This window comes from Petromyzon marinus, chromosome 57 (genome assembly GCF_048934315.1).
Source record: "Petromyzon marinus isolate PM22_M1 ecotype Great Lakes invasive population chromosome 57, UKy_Petmar_22M1.pri1.0, whole genome shotgun sequence".
NCBI classification, from domain to species: Eukaryota; Metazoa; Chordata; class Hyperoartia; order Petromyzontiformes; family Petromyzontidae; genus Petromyzon; species Petromyzon marinus.
Window position 1 is genome coordinate 5,616,233 of NC_133723.1, and position 17,885 is coordinate 5,634,117.

The following is a 17,885-nucleotide window of genomic DNA, read 5'->3' on the forward strand; positions in this document are numbered from 1 at the left end:
ACAGCAGTTCCAGGCTCAACAATCTCGACAGCAGCTCCAGGCTCAACAATCTCAACAGCAGCTCCAGGCTCAACAGTCTCAACGGCAGCGCCAGGCTCAACAGTCTCAACAGCAGCACCAGGCTCAACAGTCTCAACAGCAGCTCCAGGCTCAACAGTCTCCACAGCAGCTCTAGGCTCAACAGTCTCAACAGCACCTCCAGGCTCAACTGTCTCAACAGCAGCTCCAGGCTCAACAATCCCAACAGCATCTCCAGGCTCAACAGTCTCAACAGCAGCACCAGGCTCAACAGTCTCAACAGCAGCTCCAGGCTCAACAGTCTCAACTGCAGCGCCAGGCTCAACAGTCTCAACAGCAGCACCAGGCTCAACAGTCTCAACTGCAGCATCAGGCTCAACTGTCTCCACAGCAGCTCCAGGCTCAACAGTCTCAACTGCAGCTCCAGGCTCAACAGTCTCAACAGCAGCTCTAGGCTCAACAATCTCAACTGCACCATCAGGCTCAACTGTCTCAACAGCAGCTCCAGGCTCAACAATCTCAACAGCAGCTCCAGGCTCAACAGTCTCAACAGCAGCCCCAGGCTCAACAGTCTCCACAGCAGCTCCAGGCTCAACAATCTCAACTGCAGCGCCAGGCTCAACAGTCTCAACAGCAGCACCAGGCTCAACAGTCTCAACAGCAGCTCCAGGCTCAACAGTCTCCACAGCAGCTCCAGGCTCAACAGTCTCAACTGCAGCGCCAGGCTCAACAGTCTCAACAGCAGCACCAGGCTCAACAGTCTCAACAGCAGCTCCAGGCTCAACAGTCTCAACAGCAGCTCCAGGCTCAACAGTCTCAACAGCAGCCCCAGGCTCAACAGTCTCAACTGCAGCTCCAGGCTCAACTGTCTCAACAGCAGCTCCAGGCTCAACAATCTCAACAGCAGCTCCAGGCTCAACAGTCTCAACAGCAGCGTCAGGCTCAACTGTCTCAACAGCAGCTCCAGGCTCAACTGTCTCAACAGCAGCTCCAGGCTCAACAGTCTCAACAGCAGCACCAGGCTCAACAGTCTCAACAGCAGCTCCAGGCTCAACAGTCACCACAGCAGCTCCAGGCTCAACAGTCTCCACAGCAGCTCCAGGCTCAACAGTCTCAACTGCAGCGCCAGGCTCAACAGTCTCAACAGCAGCGCCAGGCTCAACAATCTCAACTGCAGCGTCAGGCTCAACTGTCTCCACAGCAGCTCCAGGCTCAACAGTCTCAACTGCGGCTCCAGGCTCAACAGTCTCAACAGCAGCTCCAGACTCAACAATCTCAACTGCACCATCAGGCTCAACTGTCTCAACAGCAGCTCCAGGCTCAACAATCTCAACAGCAGCTCCAGGCTCAACAGTCTCAACTGCAGCTCCAGGCTCAACAGTCTCAACAGCAGCTCCAGGCTCAACAGTCTCAACTGCAGCTCCAGGCTCAACAGTCTCAACAGCAGCTCCAGGCTCAACAGTCTCAACTGCAGCATCAGGCTCAACAGTCTCAACAGCAGCTTCAGGCTCAACAATCTCAACAGCAGCTCCAGGCTCAACAATCGCAACAGCAGCACCAGGCTCAACAGTCTCAACAGCAGCCCCAGGCTCAACGGTCTCCACAGCAGCTCCATGGTCAACAGTCTCCACAGCAGCTCCAGGCTCAACAGTCTCAACAGCAGCTCCAGGCTCAACAGTCTCAACAGCAGCTAACGGCTCAACAGTCTCAACAGCAGCTCCAGGCTCAACAGTCTCAACTGCAGCGCCAGGCTCAACAGTCTCCACAGCAGCTCCAGGCTCAACAGTCTCAACAGCAGCTCCAGGCTCAACAGTCTCAACTGCAGCTCCAGGCTCAACTGTCTCAACAGCAGCTCCAGGCTCAACAATCTCAACAGCAGCTCCAGGCTCAACAGTCTCAACAGCAGCGTCAGGCTCAACTGTCTCAACAGCAGCTCCAGGCTCAACTGTCTCAACAGCAGCTCCAGGCTCAACAGTCTCAACTGCAGCGCCAGGCTCAACAGTCTCAACAGCAGCTCCAGGCTCAACAATCTCAACTGCACCATCAGGCTCAACTGTCTCAACAGCAGCTCCAGGCTCAACAATCTCAACAGCAGCTTCAGGCTCAACAGTCTCAACTGCAGCTCCAGGCTCAACAGTCTCAACAGCAGCTCCAGGCTCAACAGTCTCAACTGCAGCTCCAGGCTCAACAGTCTCAACAGCAGCTCCAGGCTCAACAGTCTCAATTGCAGCATCAGGCTCAACTGTCTCAACAGCAGCTCCAGGCTCAACAATCTCAACAGCAGCTCCAGGCTCAACAATCGCAACAGCAGCACCAGGCTCAACAGTCTCAACAGCAGCCCCAGGCTCAACAGTCTCCACAGCAGCTCCAGGCTCAACAGTCTCAACTGCAGCGCCAGGCTCAACAGTCTCAACAGCAGCACCAGGCTCAACAGTCTCAACAGCAGCTCCAGGCTCAACAGTCTCCACAGCAGCTCCCGGCTCAACAGTCTCAACTGCAGCTCCAGGCTCAACTGTCTCAACAGCAGCTCCAGGCTCAACAGTCTCAACAGCAGCACCAGGCTCAACAGTCTCAACAGCAGCTCCAGGCTCAACAGTCTCCACAGCAGCTCCAGGCTCAACAGTCTCAACAGCAGCTCCAGGCTCAACAGTCTCCACAGCAGCTCCAGGCTCAACAATCTCAACAGCAGCTCCAGGCTCAACAGTCTCAACAGCAGCGTCAGGCTCAACTGTCTCAACAGCAGCTCCAGGCTCAACTGTCTCAACAGCAGCTCCAGGCTCAACAATCTCAAAAGCAGCACCAGGCTCAACAGTCTCAACAGCAGCTCCAGGCTCAACAGTCACCACAGCAGCTCCAGGCACAACAGTCTCCACAGGAGCTCCAGGCTCAACAGTCTCAACTGCAGCGCCAGGCTCAACGGTCTCAACAGCAGCGCCAGGCTCAACAGTCTCAACTGCGGCGTCAGGCTCAACTGTCTCCACAGCAGCTCCAGGCTCAACAGTCTCAACTGCAGCTCCAGGCTCAACAGTCTCAACAGCAGCTCCAGGCTCAACAGTCTCAACTGCACCATCAGGCTCAACTGTCGCAACAGCAGCGCCAGGCTCAACAATCTCAACAGCAGCTCCAGGCTCAACAGTCTCAACTGCAGCTCCAGGCTCAACGGTCTCAACAGCAGCTCCAGGCTCAACAGTCTCAACTGCAGCTCCAGGCTCAATAGTCTCAACTGCAGCGCCAGGCTCAACAGTCTCAACAGCAGCACCAGGCTCAACAGTCTCAACTGCAGCTCCAGGCTCAACTCTCTCAACAGCAGCTCCAGGCTCAACAATCTCAACAGCAGCTCCAGGCTCAACAGTCTCAACAGCAGCGTCAGGCTTAACTGTCTCAACAACAGCTCCAGGCTCAACTGTCTCAACAGCAGCTCCAGGCTCAACAGTCTCAACAGCAGCACCAGGCTCAACAGTCTCAACAGCAGCTCCAGGCTCAACAGTCTCCACAGCAGCCCCAGGCTCAACAGTCTCCACAGCAGCTCCAGGCTCAACAGTCTCAACTGCAGCGCCAGGCTCAACAGTCTCAAAAGCAGCGCCAGGCTCAACAGTCTCAACTGCAGCGTCAGGCTCAACTGTCTCAACAGCAGCTCCAGGCTCAACAATCTCAACAGCAGCTCCAGGCTCAAGAGTCTCAACAGCAGCACCAGGCTCAACAGTCTCAACAGCAGCTCCAGGCTCAACAGTCTCCACCGCAGCTCCAGGCTCAACAGTCTCAACTGCAGCTCCAGGCTCAACAGTCTCAACAGCAGCTCCAGGCTCAACAGTCTCAACTGCAGCGTCAGGCTCAACTGTCTCAACAGCAGCTCCAGGCTCAACAATCTCAACAGCAGCTCCAGGCTCAACAGTCTCAACAGCAGCACCAGGCTCAACAGTCTCAACAGCAGCTCCAGGCTCAACAGTCTCCACAGCAGCTCCAGGCTCAACAGTCTCCACAGCAGCTCCAGGCTCAACAGTCTCAACTGCAGCGCCAGGCTCAACAGTCTCAACAGCAGCGCCAGGCTCAACAGTCTCAACAGCAGCTCCAGGCTCAACAGTCTCAACAGCAGCTCCAGTTTCAACAGTCTCAACAGCAGCTCCAGGCTCAACAGTCTCAACAACAGCACCAGGCGCAATCGTCTCAGCAGCAGTTCTAGGCTCAACAGTCTCAACAGCAGCTCCAGGCTTAACGGTCTCAACAGCAGCGCCAGGCTCAACAGTCTCAACAGCAGCTCCAGGCTCAACAGTCTCAACAGCAGCTCTAGGCTCAACAGTCTCAACAGCAGCGCCAGGCTCAACAGTTTCAACAGCAGCGCCAGGCTCAACAACCTCACCACTAACCTCATCCACACCAATTGCATCAGCAGCAGTCACCTCAACTTCTCAAATAGTGAGAATATCGACAACAGCAGCCAAAGGTAATTTGAATGCTGTACAAAAACCCTTGCCCTTAACACGCAATAATATACAGCACAATAAACTAGTCACCCCCTACTGTGAAAGCTTGGCAGGATCCTCCTGATGAGTACCTTAGGACTCAGTGACTTTGCCTTGGGTAAACAAGCGTAATAATCAATACATCAAATAGAAGCTCTCTACTGTGTGCCTGGGTTGCACTGCATGTTGTTTTAACGTGGTGCCCTACATTTTTTTCGCCGTGCTGGGAGCTTCTTCAATCTACTTCCTGTTGGAAGCTAACTTAATTACACTGCTAAATTGTATAATTGTTACATTAATAAAATCTGAACGATAAATGTTAACCTGCACATGTACATCAAAAAGAACAACACACTTGTAAAAAACTAGACTCTACACACATCAACAAAATAAACTTTGTATTGCCGATGATCGACGTTAAATCACACGTGATCCATGAAACAGTTTTCGACGTTACAGCATGACCTTACAAAGAGTTACTTTGCCAATCATTTCATTCCACTGCAACACAAGAGCTCTTTTGCAATGAGGCGGTCTATTTCTTTCCCAACAGCCACCACAACAGCAAGTGTCAACGGGACGACGACTGTTCCACCAGCAGCATCAACTGCTTCAACAAGAGCAACAGCTGGTAAAGCATGCCACTCTAATTTTCTGCGATAAAGTGCTGCGCCATAACGTAGCAGAGATGTTTCAGTAGTGCATTACCACTGTCGAAGGGAGATCGCCGGAAAAAAACTTCCGAATATCTTTTTCGGGAAAAATTATTGACGGCGGACCGGGATCCAATAAAGGCATCCCTATCTGCCGTGTCGGTCATGGGCATTGTTTGACCATGCTTCATCACGCTGGTAAGTGCGGGTTTGGTGAGCGGGGGTAACCCAGGAGTGGTCGGGGATCAAACCTGGGTAACTGGGTTCATAATACAGTGCGTTAACCGCTCCACCGCTCCACCCTGCACGTTGATGGTGCAGTGCGGTGCCGTGTACGATAAATCACTGTCTCCTTCTCGTTTTCAGGACTACTGACGTCACAGACAACGGCGGTCACACCAAATGCCACGGAAGGTGAGTGCTCTGAATGCCATTACATTCACACTAATGCAAAGCACCATTAAAACAAGTACGGTAAGTTATCTATTTATGTCGGGGATGCTTCCCTGGAAAACGCGACGATGGGTGGTGAAATAACGTAAGTGGAAAATTATATCATCTTAGGATACGTTCCGGGGGGTAATTTCTTGGTCAAAATTTGCATAAATAATATTAAATAAGCGCCAAATAAAAGAAAACAAAGGTAACCGAAACATCGTATATCACAAGTCTAAATATATAATGTAAGTTAATACAGAGTACTCACCAGAGATGATGGCCGAGATTGCATTTAGACAGGGTAGTACAGTTGATCATCGATTATCCGGCACCGCGCGATTATCCGGCTGCTCCCAACATTATCCGGCGGTCCCGAATCAATCCGGCGACACCGGCAAACCCGCTCCAAAGGCTGTAACCAGTCCGGCGTGACCAAAAAAAGTCGCTATGATTGATTATCAGTGTCAAATATTATATGCAGTACATTATACACTACACACAACTTAAACAATGAAAATGCTGCACGTATATACATCACCCCATGCAGAGTCTTTGAGATTGGAGTGGTAAGTACGTTTATTTATGGCAATTTCACGTAGTAAACTAATTTAAAACACTGCAAAGAAAAACATACTACACCTAAGAACATAATGTCAAACAATAATATACAAAAATAAGCTATTTTAAATAATAATTTAGTAATTATCCGGCGTTTTTGAAAATCCGGAGCCCCCTTCCCCCCAGATAATCGATGGCTTGAGCGCCTGCTTGGGGCCGTCATCACATACACTGCCCAAACCTCTGCGTTATTTTATTTCAAACATTCCAGCTAATCAATGCATTTTAAATCGAAATGCTTTCCCCTCCATCGTTGGCGATGTTAAGGTGAGAAAAAAACGTAAACAGGAGCAATGTAAATTCAGAACTTTCTGGACAAAGCATTAACAATGTAGTCAATCCACAAATGATGAAACTCGCAGTCAAGATTTCGTTAGATGCGTTAGCTGCGTCCATCAGTCTGTTACAGGGTGGGGGGTGGGGTAGCATAATAAACTCTCGTAACGATGATCCAATGGGGATTAATCCTTAGTATAAAGTTATCTTGCTCTTGGGACGCCTAGAGAAAACCCAACACTGATCCGAGGATTAATGCTCAAAACGTGGAGACATAAACCAGAGCAACAGGGACGTTTTGCCAATATACAAATGTGTTTAGCATTATGTGTGAGTTTGCCTCCTAACTGTATTTTTTTTTTGCTGAACTGAAGGTCTAATTGTGCCCGTGACGCAGCCACAAATTAACGCAGCAAAGTCGACAACTACAGGTAAATGGGTTTCCTTTATGTAATTTAAAAACAACGCAACCCTCATAACACAAACAGCTCCAGCATCGGATGTGTGTATAGTGTCACTTTCTTAAATACCAGAGAAACTCAAAGTGCCTTATATCTCATCTAATCCATTACAGTCTCAACAGCAGCTCCAGGCTCAACAGTCTCAACAGCAGCTCCAGGCTCAACAGTCTCAACAGCAGCTCCAGGCTCAACGGTCTCAACTGCAGCGCCAGGCTCAACAGTCTCAACCGCAGCGCCAGGCTCAACTGTCTCAACAGCAGCTCCAGTCTCAACAGTCTCAACTGCAGCGTCAGGCTCAACTGTCTCAACAGCAGCTCCAGGTACAACAATCTCAACAGCATCTCCAGGCTCAACAGTCTCAACAGCAGCTCCAGGCTCAACAGTCTCAACTGCAGCTCCAGGCTCAACAGTCTCAACAGCAGCTCCAGGCTCAACAGTCTCAACTGCAGCTCCAGGCTCAACAGTCTCAACAGCAGCTCCAGGATCAACAGTCTCAACTGCAGCGTCAGGTTCAACTGTCTCAACAGCAGCTCCAGGCTCAACAATCTCAACAGCAGCTCCAGGGTCAACAATCTCAACAGCGGCACCAGGCTCAACAGTCTCAACAGCAGCTCCAGGCTCAACAGTCTCAACTGCAGCATCAGGCTCAACAGTCTCAACAGCAGCTCCAGGCTCAACAGTCTCAACAGCAGCTCCAGGCTCAACAATCTCAACAGCAGCTCCAGGCTCAACAGTCTCAACAGCAGCTCCAGGCTCAACAGTCTCAACTGCAGCTCCAGGCTCAACAGTCTCAACAGCAGCTACAGGCTCAACAGTCTCAACTGCAGTGTCAGGCTCAACTGTCTCAACAGCAGCTCCAGGCTCAACAATCTCAACAGCAGCCCCAGGCTCAACAGTCTCAACAGCAGCCCCAGGCTCAACAGTCTCCACAGCAGCTCCAGGCTCAACAGTCTCCACAGCAGCTCCAGGCTCAACAGTCTCAACAGCAGCTCCAGGCTCAACAGTCTCAACTACAGCTCCAGGCTCAACTGTCTCAACAGCAGCTCCAGGTTCAACAATCTCAACAGCAGCTCCAGGCTCAACAGTCTCAACAGCAGCGTCAGGCTCAACTGTCTCAACAGCAGCTCCAGGCTCAACTGTCTCAACAGCAGCTCCAGGCTCAACAGTCTCAACAGCAGCACCAGGCTCAACAGTCTTAACAGCAGCTCCAGGCTCAACAGTCTCCACAGCAGCTCCAGGCTCAACAATCTCAACAGCAGCTCCAGGCTCAACAGTCTCAACAGCAGCTGCAGGCTCAACAGTCTCCACAGCAGCTCCAGGCTCAACAGTCTCAACTGCAGCTCCAGGCTCAACAGTCTCAACAGCAGCTCCAGGCTCAACAATCTCAACTGCAGCGTCAGGCTCAACTGTCTCAACAGCAGCTCCAGGCTCAACAATCTCAACAGCAGCTCCAGGCTCAACAGTCTCAACAGCAGCACCAGGCTCAACAGTCTCAACAGCAGCTCCAGGCTCAACAGTCTCCACAGCAGCTCCAGGCTCAACAATCTCAACAGCAGCTCCAGGCTCAACAGTCTCAACAGCAGCACCAGGCTCAACAGTCTCAACAGCAGCTCCAGGCTCAACAGTCTCCACAGCAGCTCCAGGCTCAACAGTCTCCACAGCAGCTCCAGGCTCAACAGTCTCAACAGCAGCTCCAGGCTCAACAGTCTCAACTGCAGCTCCAGGCTCAACAGTCTCAACAGCAGCTACAGGCTCAACAGTCTCAACTGCAGCGTCAGGCTCAACTGTCTCAACAGCAGCTCCAGGCTCAACAATCTCAACAGCAGCTCCAGGGTCAACAATCTCAACAGCAGCACCAGGCTCAACAGTCTCAACAGCAGCCCCAGGCTCAACAGTCTCCACAGCAGCTCCAGGCTCAACAGTCTCCACAGCAGCTCCAGGCTCAACAGTCTCAACAGCAGCACCAGGCTCAACAGTCTCAACAGCAGCTCCAGGCTCAACAGTCTCCACAGCAGCTCCAGGCTCAACAGTCTCAACAGCAGCTCCAGGCTCAACAGTCTCAACTACAGCTCCAGGCTCAACTGTCTCAACAGCAGCTCCAGGCTCAACAATCTCAACAGCAGCTCCAGGCTCAACAGTCTCAACAGCAGCTCCAGGCTCAACAGTCTCAACAGCAGCACCAGGCTCAACAGTCTCAACAGCAGCTCCAGGCTCAACAGTCTCCACAGCAGCTCCAGGCTCAACAGTCTCCACAGCAGCTCCAGGCTCAACAGTCTCAACTGCAGCGCCAGGTTCAACAGTCTCAACAGCAGCGCCAGGCTCAACAGTCTCAACTGCAGCGTCAGGCTCAACTGTCTCAACAACAGCTCCAGGCTCAACAATCTCAACAGCAGCTCCAGGCTCAACAGTCTCAACAGCAGCACCAGGCTCAACAGTCTCAACAGCAGCTCCAGGCTCAACAGTCTCCACAGCAGCTCCAGGCTCAACAGTCTCCACAGCAGCTCCAGGCTCAACAGTCTCAACTGCAGCTCCAGGCTCAACAGTCTCAACAGCAGCTTCAGGCTCAACAGTCTCAACAGCAGCTCCAGGCTCAACAGTCTCAACAGCAGCTCCAGGCTCAACAGTCTCAACAACAGCACCAGGCGCAATCGTCTCAGCAGCAGTTCTAGGCTCAACAGTCTCAACAGCAGCTCCAGGCTCAACGGTCTCAACAGCAGCTCCAGGATCAACAGTCTCAACAGCTGCTCCAGGCTCAACAATCTCAACAGCAGCTCCAGGCTCAACCGCCTCAACAGCAGCTCCAGGCTCAACAGTCTCAACAGCAGCACCAGGCTCAACGGTCTCAACAGCTGCTCCAGGCTCAACAGTCTCCACAGCAGGTCCAGGTTCAACAATCTCAACAGCAGCTCCAGGCTCAACCGCCTCAACAGCAGCTCCAGGCTCAACACTCTCAACAGCTGCTCCAGGCTCAACAGCAGCTCTAGGCTCAACAGTCTCAACAGCAGCGCCAGGCTCAACAGTTTCAACAGCAGCGCCAGGCTCAACAACCTCACCACTAACCTCATCCACACCAATTGCATCAGCAGCAGTCACCTCAACTTCTCAAACAGTGAGAATATCGACAACAGCAGCCAAAGGTAATTTGAATGCTGTACAAAAACCCTTGCCCTTAACACGCAATAATATACAGCACAATAAACTAGTCACCCCCTACTGTGAAAGCTTGGCAGGATCCTCCTGATGAGTACCTTAGGACTCAGTGACGTTGCCTTGGGTAAACAAGCGTAATAATCAATAAATCAAATAGAAGCTCTCTACTGTGTGCCTGGTTGCACTGCATGGTGTTTTAACGTGGTGCACTACATTTTTCTCGCCGTGCTGGGAGCTTCTTCAATCTACTTCCTGTTGGAAGCTAATTTAATTACACTGCTAAATTGTATAATTGTTACATTAATAAAATCTGAACGATAAATGTTAACCTGCACATGTAAAGCAAAAACAACAACACACTTGTAAAAAACTAGACTCTACACACATCAACAAAATAAACTTTGTATTGCGGATGATCGACGTTAAGTCACACGCGATCCATGAAACAGTTTTCGACGTTACAGCATTTCCTTACAAAGAGTTACTTTGCCAATCATTTCATTCCACTGCAACACAAGAGCTCTTTTGAAATGAGGCGGTCTATTTCTTTCCCAACAGCCACCACAACAGCAAGTGTCAACGGGACGACGACTGTTCCACCAGCAGCATCAACTGCTTCAACAAGAGCAACAGCTGGTAAAGCATGCCACTCTAATTTTCTGCGATAAAGTGCTGCGCCATAACGTAGCAGAGACGTTTCAGTAGTGCATTACAATTGTTGAAGGGAGATCGCCGGAAAAAAACTGCTGAATATGTCTTTTCCGGGAAAAATTATTGACGCCGGACCGGGATCCAATAAAGGCATCCCTATCTGCCATGTCGGTCATGGGCATTGTTTGACCATGCTTCATCACGCTGGTAAGTGCGGGTTTGGTGAGCGGGGGTAACCCAGGAGTGGTCAGGGATCAAACCTGGGTAACTGGGTTCATAATACAGTGCGTTAACCGCTCCACCGCTCCACCGCGCACGTTGATGGTGCATTGCGGTGCCGTGTACGATAAATCACTGTCTCCTTCTCGTTTTCAGGACTACTGACATCACAGACAACGGCGGTCACACCAAATGCCACGGAAGGTGAGTGCTCTGAATGCCATGACATTCCCACTCATACAAAGCACCATTAAAACAAGTACGGTAAGTTATCTATTTATGTCGGGGATGCTTCCCTGGAAAACGCGACGATGGGTGGTGAAACAACGTAAATGGAAAATTATATCATCTTAGGATACGTTCCGGGGGGTAATTTCTTGGTCAAAATTTGCATAAATAATATTAAATAAGTGCCAAAAGAAAGAAAACAAAGGTAACCGAAACATTGCAAATCACAAGTCTAAGTATATAATGTAAGTTAATACAGAGTACTCACCAGAGATGATGGCCGAGATTGCATTTAGACAGGGTAGTACAGTTGATCATCGATTATCCGGCACCGCGCGATTATCCGGCCGCTCCCAACATTATCCGGCGGTCCCGAATCAATCCGGCGACACCGGCAAACCCGCTCCAAAGGATGTAACCAGTCCGGCGTGACCAAAAAAAGTCGCTATGATTGATTATCAGTGTCAAATATTATATGCAGTACATTATACACTACACACAACTTAAACAATGAAAATGCTGCACGTATATACATCACCCCATGCAGAGTCTTTGAGATTGGAGTGGTAAGTACGTTTATGGCAATTTCACGTAGTAAACTAATTAAAAACACTGCAAAGAAAAACATACTACACCTAAGAACATAATGTCAAACAATAATATACAAAAAATAAGCTATTTTCAATAATAATTTAGTAATTATCCGGCGTTGTGGAAAATCCGGCGACCCATTCCCCCCAGATAATCGATGGCTTGAGCGAATGCTTGGGGCCGTCATCGCATACACTGCCCAAACCTCTGCGTTATTTTATTTCAAACATTCCAGCTAATCAATGCATTTTAAATCGAAATGCTTTCCCCTCCATCGTTGGCGATGTTAAAGTGAGAAAAAAACGTAAACAGGAGCAACGTAAATTCAGAACTTTCGGGACAAAGCATTAACAATGTAGCCAATCCACAAATGATGAAACTCGCAGTTAAGATTTCGTTAGATGCGTTAGCTGCGTCCATCAGTCTGTTACAGGGTGGGGGGTGGGGTAGCATAATAAACTCTCGTAACGATGATCCAATGGGGATTAATCCTTAGTATAAAGTTATCTTGCTCTTGGGACGCCTAGAGAAAACCCAACACTGATCCGAGGATTAATGCTCAAAACGTGGAGACAAACCAGAGCAACAGGGACGTTTTGCCAATATACAAATGTGTTTAGCATTATGTGTGAGTTTGCCTCCTAACTGTTTTTTTTTTTGCTGAACTGAAGGTCTAATTGTGCCCGTGACGCAGCCACCAATTAACGCAGCAAAGTCAACAACTACAGGTAAATGGGTTTCCTTTATGTAATTTAAAAACAACGCAACCCTCATAACACAAACAGCTCCAGCATCGGATGTGTGTATAGTGTGACTTTCTTAAATACCAGAGAAACTCAAAGTGCCTTATATCTCATCTAATCCATTACAGTCTCAACAGCAGCTCCAGGCTCAACAGTCTCAACAGCAGCCCCAGGCTCAACAGTCTCAACAGCAGCTCCAGGCTCAACAGTCTCAACAGCAGCTCCAGGCTCAACAGCCTCAACAGCAGCTCCTGGCTCAACAGCCTCAACAGCAGCTCCAGGCTCAACAGTCTCAACAGCAGCTCCAGGCTCAACAGTCTCAACAGCAGCTCCAGGCTCAACAGTCTCAACAGCAGCTCCAGGCTCAACAGTCTCAACTGCAGCTCCAGGCTCAACAGTCTCAACTGCAGCGTCAGGCTCGACTGTCTCAACAGCAGCTCCAGGCTCAACAATCTCAAAAGCAGCTCCAGGCTCAACAGTCTCAACAGCAGCTCCAGGCTCAACGGTCTCAACTGCAGCGCCAGGCTCAACAGTCTCAACTGCAGCGCCAGGCTCAACTGTCTCAACAGCAGCTCCAGGCTCAACAGTCTCAGCAGCAGCTCCAGGCTCAACAGCCTCAACAGCAGCTCCAGGCTCAACAGCCTCAACAGCAGCTCCAGGCTCAACAGTCTCAACAGCAGCTCCAGGCTCAACAGTCTCAACAGCAGCTCCAGGCTCAACAGTCTCAACAGCAGGTCCAGGCTCAACGGTCTCAAAAGCAGCACCAGGCTCAACAGTCTCAACTGCAGCTCCAGGCTCAACAATCTCAACAGCAGCTCCAGGCTCAACAGTCTCAACAGCAGCACCAGGCTCAACAGTCTCAACAGCAGCTCCAGGCTCAACAGTCTCAACAGCAGCTCCAGGCTCAACAGTCTCAACTGCAGCTCCAGGCTCAACAGTCTCAACAGCAGCTCTAGGCACAACAGTCTCAACTGCAGCATCAGGCTCAACAATCTCAACAGCAGCTCCGGGCTCAACAGTCTCAACAGCAAAACCAGGCTCAACAGTCTCAACAGCAGCTCCAGGCTCAACAGTCTCAACAGCAGCTCCAGGCTCAACAGTCTCAACAGCAGCACCAGGCTCAACGGTCTCAACAGCTGCTCCAGGCTCAACAGTCTCAACAGCTGCTTCAGGCTCAACAATCTCAACAGCAGCTCCAGGCTCAACCGCCTCAACAGCAGCTCCAGGCTCAACAGTCTCAACAGCAGCACCAGGCTCAACGGTCTCAACAGCTGCTTCAGGCTCAACCGTTTCAACAGCTGCTCCAGGCTCAACAGTCTCAACAGCAGCGCCAGGCTCAACGATCTCAACAGCTGCTCCAGGCTCAACAGTCTCAACAGCAGCTCCAGGCTCAACCGCCTCAACTGCAGCTCAAGGCTCAACAGCCTCAACTGCAGCTCTAGGCTCAACAGTCTCCACAGCAGCTCTAGGCTCAACAGTCTCAACAGCAGCTCCAGGCTCAACCGCCTCAACTGCAGCTCCAGGCTCAACAGTCTCAACAGCAGCGCCAGGCTCAACAGTTTCAACAGCAGCGCCAGGCTCAACAGTTTCAACAGCAGCGCCAGGCTCAACAACCTCACCACTAACCCCATCCACACCAATTGCATCAGCAGCAGTCACCTCAACTTCTCAAACAATGAGAATATCGACAACAGCAGCCAAAGGTAATTTGAATGCTGTACAAAAACCCTTGCCCTTCACACGCAATAATATATAGCACAATAAACTCATCACCCCCTACTGTGAAAGCTTGGCAGGATCCTCCTGATGAGTACCTTAGGACTCAGTGACTTTGCCTTGGGTAAACAAGCGTAATAATCAATACATCAAATAGAAGCTCTCTACTGTGTGCTTGGGTTGCACTGCATGTTGTTTTAACGTGGTGCCCTACATTTTTCTCGCCATGCTGGGAGCTTCTTCAATCTACTTCCTGTGAGAAGCTAATTTAATTACACTGCTAAATTGTATAATTGTTACATTAATAAAATCTGAACGAAAAATGTTAACCTGCACATGTAAATCAAAAAGAACAACACACTTGTAAAAGTCTAGACTCTACACACATCAACAAAATAAACTTTGTATTGACGATAATCGACGTTAAATCACACGTGATCCATGAAACAGTTTTCGACATTACAGCATGACTTTGCAAAGAGTTACTTTGCCAATCATTTAATTCCAATGCAACGAAAGAGCTCTTTTGCAATGAGGCGGTCTATTTCTTTCCTAACAGCCACCACAACAGCAAGTGTCAACGGGACGACGACTGTTCCACCAGCAGCATCAACTGCTTCAACAAGAGCAACAGCTGGTAAAGCATGCCACTCCAATTTTCTGCGATAAAGTGCTGCGCCATAACGTAGCAGAGACGTTTCAGTAGTGCATTACCACTGTCGAAGGGAGATCGCCGGAAAAAACTGCCGAATATGTCTCTTCCGGGAAAAATTATTGACGGCGGACCGGGATCCAATAAAGGCATCCCTATCTGCCGTGTCGGTCATGGGCATTATTTGACCATGCTTCATCACGCTGGTCAGTGCGGGTTTGGTGAGCGGGGGTAACCCAGGCGTGGTCAGGGATCAAACCTGGGTAACTGGATTCATAATACAGTGCGTTAACCGCTCCACCGCTCCACCCCGCACGTTGATGGTGCAGTGCGGTGCCGTGTACGATAAATCACTGTCTCCTCGTTTTCAGGACTACTGACGTCACAGACAACGGCGGTAACACCAAATGCCACGGAAGGTGAGTGCTCTGAATGCCATTACATTCACACTCATGCAAAGCACCATTAAAACAAGTACGGTAAGCTCTCTATTTACGTCGGGGATGCGTCCCTGGACAACGCGACGATAGGTGGTGAAACGTAAATGGAAAATTATATCATCTTAGGATACGTTGCGGGGGGTAATTTCTTGGTCAAAATTTGCATAAATAATAATAAATAAGCGCCAAAAGAAAGAAAACAAAGGTAACCGAAACATCGTATATCACAAGTCTAAATATATAATGTAAGTTAATACAGAGTACTCACCAGAGATGATGGCCGAGATTGCATTTAGACAGGGTAGTACAGTTGATCATCGATTATCCGGCACCGCGCGATTATCCGGCTGCTCCCAACATTATCCGGCGATCCCGAATCAATCCGGCGACACCGGCAAACCTGCTCCAAAGGCTGTAACCAGTCCGGCGTGACCAAAAAAAGTCGCTATGATTGATTTTCAGTGTCAAATATTATATGCAGTACATTATACACTACACACAACTTAAACAATGAAAATGCTGCACGTATATACATCACCCCATGCAGAGTCTTTGAGATTGGAGTGGTAAGTATGTTTATTTATGGCAATTTCACGTAGTAAACTAATTTAAAACACTGCAAAGAAAAACATACTACACCTAAAAACATAATGTCAAACAATAATATAAAAAATAAGCTATTTTAAATAATAATTTAGTAATTATCCGGCGTTTTTGCAAATCCGGCGCCCCCTTCCCCCCAGATAATCGATGGCTTGAGCGCCTGCTTGGGGCCGTCATCGCATACACTGCCCAAACCTCTGCGTTATTAATTTAAAACATTCCAGCTAATCAATGCATTTTAAATCGAAATGCTTCCCCCTCCATCGTTGGCGATGTTAAAGTGAGAAAAAAAACGTAAACAGGAGCAATGTAAATGCAGAACTTTCTGGACAAAGCATTAACAATGTAGCCCATCCACAAATGATGAAACTCGCAGTCAAGATTTCGTTAGATGCGTTAGCTGTGTCCATCAGTCTGTTACGGGGGGGGGGGGGGGGGTAGCATAATAAACTCTCGTAACGATGATCCAATGGGGATTATAAAGTTATCTTGCTCTTGGGACGCCTATAGAAAACCCAACACTGATCCGAGGATTAATGCTCAAAACGTGGAGACATAAACCAGAGCAACAGGGACGATTTGCCAATATACAAATGTGTTTAGCACATTTGTATATTGGCAAATTAAATACTCCTGAGGACAAACGTGTGTTGGTAAATGTTACGTAATTCATGTTTATGTGTGAGTTGGCCTCCTAACTGTACTTTCTTTTTTTGCTGAACTGAAGGTCTAATTGTGCCCGTGACGCAGCCACCAATTAATGCAGCAAAGTCAACAACTACAGGTAAATGGGTTTCCTTTATTCAATTTAAAAACAACGCAACCCTCATAACACAAACAGCTCCAGCATCGGAGGTGTGTATAGTGTCACTTTCTTAAATACCACAGAAGCTCAAAGTGCCTTATATCTCATCTAACCCATTACAATATACTGATGCAGACAAGCCCAGGAGATCCCCATTGGCAGTTATCCCTCTGCAGCATTTTTGGGGTGCCGCCGTGGCGAGATGTTAACTCCCTTGCTTGGTTTGCAGGTAGTCGTGGGTTCAAACCTGACCCTGACGCCTGAAAATTTGGAGTTTGCATGTTTTCCCCGTGGTTGCGTTTAGAGTATTTGGCTGCGATACACTTCCACATAAGCCACTTCATTGATTAATTAATTGTGGCCAGGCCGCTTCTGAAAAAAGTGTAGTTTTAGTTTAAATAAGGTGTATGCAGCACTGGTCTGCATGTGGGCACTAGCTTGCCACTAGTTAGCGATGTTGTGCCCTGTTTTTTTTCTTTCAAATTAGGTAATTTACACACAATTTGCATGGCCCGTGTTGTTTTATTCGAGCCACGCACCCCTCTCCACCATCACCCCGGATAGTTGAGCGTTCAGATCGTACCGTTAATAACGATGTTGCGCACTGAAATTGGTATTAATCCTCAGGATTGGATTGCACTGGTGCGATCAACGAACGCCTCCTTCTTAACAACAGCGTCATTCACCGCCGACGTGTTTGTGCGGCGTTGCACTTTGCGTCCACTACCTGCAACCGGCCATGCGTGTCCCTCATTTGTGGGGTTGTCTAACAGTGCCATTTTTACTTCTCCAATCCTCCAGTGCCGGTCCACGTGACCACAAGCATCGTCCCTGGGTTCACGTCCTCTGTGACGACGCTGTCGAGCACGAGCTTGCCTCCCTCGGTCGTGTCGAACACGCCGATCTCAATCAACACACCCGGGTGGATGACCACAACCACGCCAACAACGACTACACCGACAACAACCACACCAACAACGACCACAACCACCGGTGTGCCACCCACAGCGCCACCAACAACTTCTCCCACGGCGACGACAGCCATCACCGTGGCCCCAACTGGTGAGTTGCCCTTCGTGAGTCTGATGAGATGGTCCGGTGGCTTTGTGGGTGGGAAACACCCAGCAGGAATTGGATGTGATTCTGGATTTAAATCTCCGTTT

At 49.4% G+C, this 17,885-nt stretch overlaps 2 protein-coding genes across 2 annotated transcripts; both read left to right on the forward strand.

Annotated features, from left to right (window-relative positions):
• Window positions 1-6,446: 6,446 nt before the first annotated feature.
• Window positions 6,447-12,728, forward strand: LOC142905685 (uncharacterized). The gene is made up of 6 exons (XM_076052595.1): window positions 6,447-6,454; window positions 7,038-10,061; window positions 10,633-10,710; window positions 11,101-11,148; window positions 12,435-12,491; window positions 12,635-12,728. The coding sequence occupies exons 1-5, from the start codon at window positions 6,447-6,449 to the stop codon at window positions 12,466-12,468; spliced, it is 3,192 nt and encodes a 1,063-aa protein (XP_075908710.1). The 3' UTR covers window positions 12,469-12,491; window positions 12,635-12,728.
• LOC116954925 (uncharacterized) lies at window positions 12,561-17,660 on the forward strand. The gene is made up of 6 exons (XM_032975750.2): window positions 12,561-12,571; window positions 12,635-14,209; window positions 14,782-14,859; window positions 15,246-15,293; window positions 16,645-16,701; window positions 17,524-17,660. Exons 1-5 carry the CDS (start codon window positions 12,561-12,563, stop codon window positions 16,676-16,678), a joined length of 1,746 nt encoding a protein of 581 aa, XP_032831641.2. The 3' UTR covers window positions 16,679-16,701; window positions 17,524-17,660.
• Window positions 17,661-17,885: the final 225 nt, after the last annotated feature.